Source organism: Stegastes partitus, unplaced genomic scaffold, assembly GCF_000690725.1.
Source record: "Stegastes partitus isolate 25-593 unplaced genomic scaffold, Stegastes_partitus-1.0.2 Scaffold807, whole genome shotgun sequence".
NCBI lineage: Eukaryota > Metazoa > Chordata > Actinopteri > Pomacentridae > Stegastes > Stegastes partitus.
Genome location: NW_007578538.1, coordinates 73,758 through 81,669, shown reverse-complemented (window position 1 = coordinate 81,669; position 7,912 = coordinate 73,758). Strand labels below are relative to the sequence as shown.

The 7,912-nt window shown below is 43.3% G+C and overlaps 1 protein-coding gene across 1 annotated transcript in view; it reads right to left on the bottom strand.

The window, feature by feature from the left end:
- Positions 1–7,912, bottom strand: part of LOC103365072 (protein FAM184A-like) — a 70,066-nt gene that overhangs the window by 40,956 nt on the left and 21,198 nt on the right. Inside the window, exons 5-8 of the mRNA XM_008292403.1 lie at positions 3,192–3,398; positions 2,597–2,770; positions 1,574–1,735; positions 1,085–1,255 (exon numbers count right to left, since the gene is read on the bottom strand). Of these exons, the coding sequence (XP_008290625.1) occupies positions 1,085–1,255; positions 1,574–1,735; positions 2,597–2,770; positions 3,192–3,398 (714 nt within the window). The remainder of the gene's footprint in view (positions 1–1,084; positions 1,256–1,573; positions 1,736–2,596; positions 2,771–3,191; positions 3,399–7,912) is intronic.

Here is a 7,912-nt window from a genome sequence, read left to right as displayed (position 1 = left end):
TCATGACGCTACATACAACAGGTATTTTGTTATTTGCATGTATAATGAGTGAATGAATTGTTTGGATCTGACCACTTTGGTACATGTTTGCCCGGTTTGTTCCCATAATCCTCTGAACTTCAGGCAGTTTCTGGCTGTTTTTTGCTACTTGCACATTTTTACTCTCTGTGGCTCACTGCATTATAAAGTCCTGAAAACTCCTGAAAAAAGTGATGAAACTTTGCAAATTTAAGTTTAGATTTGGTGAATTTTGTTTGTCACACGTGATGAGTTCAAGGAGCTTCTAAAAGCTAAAAATAAGAGAACTGAGAACAGATTCGGTATCTGATAAAACTTTGATGTTTTGTCGATGTTTGTTGTTGTTGTTGTTGAACAGAAGCTGTGTGTTCGTCTCCCTACAAGCTGCTTGTGAAGCTGGTGAACGAGAAAACAGAGCAGGGGAACGAAGTGGGCGGGGAGAGAGCAGATGTTCCAAAAAGTAGTCGAACCAGAGTTTACACGACACATTTCCAGCTTCTGAGTGGATTATAAAATGTTTAATCCACGGCTTTCAAACAGAGAAACATTCACTTCCAAACAGGCCAGAGGACACGAGTCGCACTAATAAAGGCGGAGAAGGACGTCTTCAGATCCACGCCGCTGGACTGAAGACACGTCTGCAACATGCCAGCTGGGATTTAAAGAAAATCTGACTGAATGAAGTGAGACTCGATGATTAAACATGACGTCTGTAAAGGTTAAGAGATAAAAGGTTTGGCTTTGGCAACATTTTCAAATGATTTTAATAAAATCTCACAACTACAAGATTAGATTTAGTAAAACTCCTCAATAGAAAAGCACTTTTATTGATCGTAATAAGTCCAATATGTTGTATGTCTGTGCTGTATACACTGTGCTTGTGCTTATTATTTAACTTCATCTTTTTAGCTATATTATGTCGTGTATCATTGTTTACTACGTTTTTATGTTTATTTGTTTGCACTGAAAGGCCTGCGCCTGACTTTTCGTTGTGCTGGTTTCAATGACAACAAAGCGAATCTGAATCTGAACTGATTCGTTCATGAGAGGATGTTCTGTGTGTTGCCTGGTGCTGGAGGAACAGGCAGAAGCTGCTCTTACTGGCTTTGTGGAGGATCTCCGTGGCCTGCTGCTGCACTCGCTCCCTGCTGCCCTCCAGCTCGTACTCGGTGTCCTTCAGCTGCATCACCCAGATCTCCCCGTCCTGGATGGCCTCCTCCAGCTGCTTGTGCAGGTTCTGCAGCACAAGACAACACGTTTGTCCACCTGCGACGTCTTTAAAGCGCCGCTCTGCAGATCCGCCTGCAGTACCATCAGTGCACACTACATTTCACGTCGGCACTCAGAGATTCTTGAAAGCAGCTCTCACCCCGAGGCTTTTCCTTTTCTCTTTGTTTTCAGCAACATTTTTTCGTTCAATTGAGCCCACTTTCTGCTCAGATTAACCCACAGGAAGACTCTCGTACCATTTTTCTGAGGGGATCCCGTCGATAAAAGAAGAATTGAGCAGCAGAAGCCACAATTATCTGCTATTTTCACGTCAATACGAACAAACCTTGATGGTCCCCTCGGCGTTGGCCAGCGACGTCTGCAGCCGGTTGGTCTTGTCTCGATTCTCTCTGGCCTCCTCCTGAGCTTTCTGCAGCTCGCTCCTCAGCTTGGACAGCGAACGCTGCAGCGCTGCCTCCTGAGCCTGGAACTCTTTACGGAGCTCCACCTTGACATGAGCACAGAATCACACCGTTAGCCTCTCTGAGCGGACGAGGGAGGCAGCGTCAGGAGGTCTACGAAGACAAACTGAAGAAAGTTTCTCAGAAATCACCGCAAACCAGTGAAACACACAAATTAAAGCTTCACAAATCAGTATTTTTGTGGATGAAAGGTGTTACGTGAACTCGAAAAAGTTCCTAAAACAAAACCTTTTATCAGAGTAAGACTCGGTACAAACAAAAAAAAATCATCAGATGTTCAACTTTACGACGGTCCTTGAACTAATCATCTGTAACGTTAGAATGGATAAAATCCAAACTGTCTCGTTTGAAAATTTACCAAAAAATAAAACGTTTGCTTAAACCAGAATCTGTAAGAAAATACAAATTCTTTGCTCCTCTGTGCAGCCGTGAAGCCGTCAGTGGCTCAGCTGTGACCAACACTCAGGACAAAAATTCAGGGAATTTCTGCCTGAAACGGTAAAATATCTCTCATCCATTTGTTTGTTTTCTCTTGTTGGTAACACCTGCTGGCACTTTGGAAATACTTGAACACGTTTGGCATTTTGAGTTCGTTAAACTGCACAGAGGACATTTCTGGAGGTGCAGGACTTTATACTGCAGCGAAAAGTGAGCACACAGTGAGGAAAAAACAAAAAAACTGTTCAGGAGCAAATCGAAGAATATATCAAAATAAGTCATGACATCCTCTTAATCCCGGACGAGCCCCCAAACGTTAACTTCTACTCAAGCATTCGACCTCTATGAACAACGTGAGAGGGATTCAAACTTAGCATTTAGCACCAAAAATACGTTTTGTGCTTTGAGCAACGGGCAGAAACAGTTGTCTTAACAAACAGCCGAATCACCTCGGTCCTCTTCCAGGCCAGCAGGTTCTCGGTGGTGAGCTGGTGAGTCCTCCTCATGGCCTCCAGCTCTCTCTCGTAATACTCCTGAGCCTTGCCCAGCTTGGCCTCGTACTCCTCCACCAGGCGGACCTTGTCTTTGCTCAGCTCCTCCACCCGCTCCATCAGCGCCTCCACCTACGCAGAGAGGTGAACAAACCAAAGGGAAGTTGTGCTCCTCGGAAAGCCGCTGACTCAAAGCTGCCAAAATACACTCAGAGATGTTTGGAGCGAAGCCGCCTACATGGATATATTGCGCCAGTTTATCTTATTATGTCTTTTTTAAAGGTTATTCTTGAGTAAACTTATTATATTGGACAGGTAATAGTTGAGAGGAAAGAAAAAAATGGTAAGAAAATAAGGGGATGACATGCAACAGAGGTTTATTGCCACCTGCACCAACAAAACAATCCGACATTTTTCAGTTTTCATGCCTCCAGAACAGCAATTACCCCGTCAAGTAACTCGCTGCGTCCACTTCCCACAGAAGCACTAAAAGCACATGCGAATCCAATATTTTGCTCTTCCAAAACACATCTATCTCCCCGTCTTGGCCCACCTCTTGTCTATGAAGCTCGGCCAGCTTCTCCTGGTCTTCCGTGGAGGAGGCGCTTTGGTTCTGCTGGTTGTTGAGCAGTTCCTCCACCTCCTGGCGGTGGGCGGCCCTCAGCTCCTCCAGCGCTCGCCGCTTATCGGCCTCAAACTGGGCTTGAGCCTGGCTGAACGACCGCAGCTTCTCCTCAAAATCCCGACGCATCTCCTCCACCTAGTGAAACCACGAAACATATTCTATTCTGTTGGGCTCGTTCATGAGTCAACCCGGTCGCCGACAGTCCTCCTGGGACAACTGGGGAAGTGCAAAATATTTAATTCTTTATGCTGCCAGTACTTATTTGTGATTTCGCTCTGATAAAAGCTTGCAGCGTCTCTACGCCTCTCGCTGTGCAAACACCAAAACCCCTTTCAGACATCTGGGGGAACATTTCCGGCTTCTGGTAAAGCGTTCAGGTCACTTTTCACGCAAAAGTTAGACAATACAACAACTTACACGTCAGGATGGAAATTAATAATCATGAGTTAAGTGACTGACGTTAATTTAACAAATAAACATACCAATAAAGCAGGAGGTGAATGTGTTTCACCTCTTAAGACCCGAGCTCTTGTTTGATATGCATTCTGTTTTTAAAGAAAAAAAAAATTACAAATAAATATTTAAAAAATAAAATAAAATAAGAAGATAAATAAATACAAATAAGAAAATAAGACAATTTAAAAAAAAATGAATAAAGATTGAAAATGAATATAAAAAGAATAAATACAAACAAGAAAATAATAAGAAAGTAATAGAAAATAACATTAAAAAGTAAATATTAAATAATAACAACAAAATAAATAAGAAAATAAAAATAAANGACAACCTGATGCAGTCTGCAGGAGAACTGAGACGTGGAGAAGACTTGTTTTCCATCAATGAGCTCAAAGCTCCATAGAAATGGTTTGGAGACAACAAGGTGAAGTTCTGGAGGCCCGGTCAGAGTCCAGACCTCGGTCCAGCTGAGAATTCGTGTCTGGACTTTGCTTTGTAGAAGTCTGTTTTAACGTTTTTGTCAAAAAATACAAAACATATTGGCCATGATTCAATTGAAAAGCAGGAAAAAGGGACAACATCTAAGACTAAAGCTTCTCCTTTGTACATGTCTGTATGTGAGTAACGCTGCTTTTATGACTCTGAGCTGATCCGCTCTGACTGGATGCCAACGAGCGCTCACGCTTTGTGCTGAACTCCGTCAACAAATGCAGGTGGAGCCATGCGAGCGTGAATAACGGGGCTAATGTAGCGCGAGAGTCAAAACGGCTCTTTGATGCCAACTGTCAGAAAACTACGATTATAGTTACATAAGTGTGTCTGTGGATGTTTTTAGTGTAGTTAATAGAGAAAGATTTAATTACACAAGCTTAGTGTAATGACGGCGAATAAACCCGTCAAGAGTCAGAATATAGGCCCAAAACAATAACATTAATTAGATTGACTTTAATGTACATGCCTTATTAAAAAACTGTCCAAACTAAAGCATTTTCTCTGACAAGATTCTGTAAAACATTAAAAATTCTAAAGCTCCATCACCATTAGCAACCCGGGTTTGACTGACGTGTTAAATTTAAAAAATCACCAAAATTACGCAATTTGCTAGAACCGAAAAGTGTAAAAATAGAAAAAACATTAGATTTTTATCTTTTAGAAATGCCCTGAACTAGTTATCTACGACATTCAGTTCCATCTGGAAAATTAACCGAATCTGAGCTGAAAATCATTATAATTCATGAAAATCTGTTTAGTCTACGTGTCAAAAGTTTGCCCAGAGCAAAACCCAGAAAGAGAAATAAATTGATCCTGTTAAAATTAACTTTATTCAACATGAGCTTATGAAAAAAAAAAAGTTTGAAATGAAGGCAGATTCTGTAAAAACCTGTAAAAGTTCTGCAGCCAGCTCTCCGGCTGACCTGCAGGACGTGTTTCTAGTGAGCAGATGTGTGATGTCGACTAAGAACGCTGTAAAACATCTACAGTATGAACCACGTCTTGTAAGTGCTGCTAAAAGCTGTGGACACTCGGGAAGAAGTCGCACATGTCGGTTCCAGGTTTTCGTTTGTTTTGGTAAAATCCAAACGCGTGGTTTCGGCCTGTTTAAGCTCATCTCGTTAAACCGACGGATCAGAGTGAACAGACAACGAAGTCCTCGCTGCTGCTTGCGAGCATTCGTTGCCGCTGATGTAATTCTGTTCTGGTAAATGGATCGGGTTAAATTAATTGAACCTGTGTAATTTGATCAGTTGCTGCCGCTTTGTTGGCGCCGAGCGCATTTGTATTCCCTCCATGTCTGAAGTCAAAGAGAGGAAGGAAGAAAAGCAGCAGACGACAGAACGGAGGAGAGCGACGCCGCCTCGCGTCTTCATGTCGACCTAATTAAACGCTCGTTTCTCACAGACGCGTGTTTCTTTAAGGCTGCGAGGAGGGAATTTAATTGCGAATGTTTCTGTGCAGAGATACGAACCCCGAGAGCAACACCGGGCCGTCGTAATTACTGCTTCCATCCCGAAAAAAAAAAAAAAAAAAACCAGCACTTGTGGCTCTTAATCGCTTCGCAAAGATCAAGTTAAAAGATTTATTAATAATCATCGCCAGCCGTCTCTGAGACTGTTTTTCTCGGGCCGGGTTAACTTGTGTTGACAGACATGGAAACACAACGAGAGGAAATCCTGCCGAGGCTGCGATGGCACCGTGTTTTATACCATCAGAACAAACAGCGTTTATTAAACCCAGTCTCTTTCTTATGACGCTCGCTGTTGCTACGTGCTGGAACCTTTGGAGCAGTGATGATTAAATGCTCCTTGTGTGCTGTTTCCTGCGACTGTAGGTGGAGATAATAATAATAATAATAAAGGATCAGAAGTTTTATGGGAAACCTCACAAATGGCACCACCAACTGCTCATCCGTAAACCAGGAAACTGTAGATCAATGTATTCCACGTTTAGAAATTCACCAGATTCTGTAGATCTGCTGCACCCGTGAAGACGCCGGACTCACCGTCACCAGCAGCTTCTTCTCGTCCTCCTTCTCCTGCTGGGCCTCCTCCCTCAGGGCCTGGTGTTTCTCCTCCAGCTCCTCCAGCGCTCGGACCTGGGCCTCCCTGAAGCGGTGCGTCTCGTCCTCGTAGTGAGCCCTCAGCCTGGACAGCTCCTTCTCGTAGCCCTGGTGCTCCTCGCGCAGAGACTGAAAACGGCGAGAAAACCGAGCGGTGAGCCACCTGGAGTCGCCAACGAGTAATAACGCGACAACAAACACGATCTAAACCAGGAGCAGGTGTCACACTGTCCAACAACAGCCTGGTTCACTTACTAGTTCATAAACGATGCCATTCGACCGGATCAATCCATGAGACGCTCGTATGGATGCTGACGCTGCGACATATTTACTCAATTCAGAGGAAATAGTCCTAAACACCTGGTGGCAGCAGACTAAATCCTGTCTCCGTGTCGGGGATAATTTAGACTGACAAGTAATGATTAGGTTACTGGGGTTGTTAGCCCCCCAAATGCGCTTTCTTTACACCTATATGAGCTATTGTTTTTCCACTTTAACCCCATATATGAACATTTTGGGCTCAAAAGCACACAAAAAATATAAAATCTGATTTGAAAAAACATGTTATTTATCACAATAAAAACCACAAACATGCTTAACGGAGCATTTTGAAAGTTGAAAATGTAAACATAGGTGGCAGATGTGAACATGAAAAGCTAAATTTGATATAAAAACAAACTAAAGACAAATATGTGCAGCTATATACAAGCAGGTGTGGCTTCTTTCTTCCTCTTTTTATCGATGCAACGACTGAAAATAGCTCCTGTCCAGAATGAGGTCGACGACCACATCAGGACCTGCAGCTCCGGGGACTTTCTTTCACTTTTTCACGAGAGTTTAAAGTCTGAACTTTTGAGTGAAGGAGACGGCATCACCGAACGTGAGCTGGTTTTTCTGTCGTGACGAAAATGTCGTGATCATATCACACCGGCGTGAAAAATTCTGAGGAAAAACTCCGACAAACAGCTGGAAGCAACAGACTAAACCGTATGCGACGGCTCTACTGTTTACTGTGGAAAAACTACAGCAAGTTTTAAAGGTACCTGCTCCAGTTTGATCACTTGCTGTTTGTGCTGCTCGTTGGCGGCCTGGCTCTGGTTCAGCAGAGCCTCCCTCTCCTCCTCCAGCCGGCTGATCTTCTCCTTCAGCCGGCTCTGCTCCTGGTCCAGGTTCCTGATGGTGGCCTCGTGGGCCATCTGGGTGGCCTGCAGGGAGCCGATCTGACCTGAAAACAGCCGAAAAGAAACGTCAAAGAGGCTCGGCGGCCTGAAATCCGACCCGTTGTGACGGTGCAGAGAGGGCACTCTGAAAGCCGAGCAGCTATATATATACATACATATATATACATATATCCTGCAGCTCTACAGAATCAGAACCACCACGATAAGGAGAGAGATGTCAGAAATGTCTTCTGTGCAGAAAAATACATTTATAATGCCTTAAATTATAATTTTTTTTAAAATAGGTGAAAAAAAAGTTTAATTTCCTTGATTATTTCTTGACAAAAGAAAGAAAGAAAAAAAAAGAAATAGGAATCAACATAAACAACATTTTCCAAGCTGTGGCATAGTGGTGGCAGCATCATGATGAAGCACGGTGGTGGCAGCATCATGATGAAGCACGGTGGTGGCAGCGT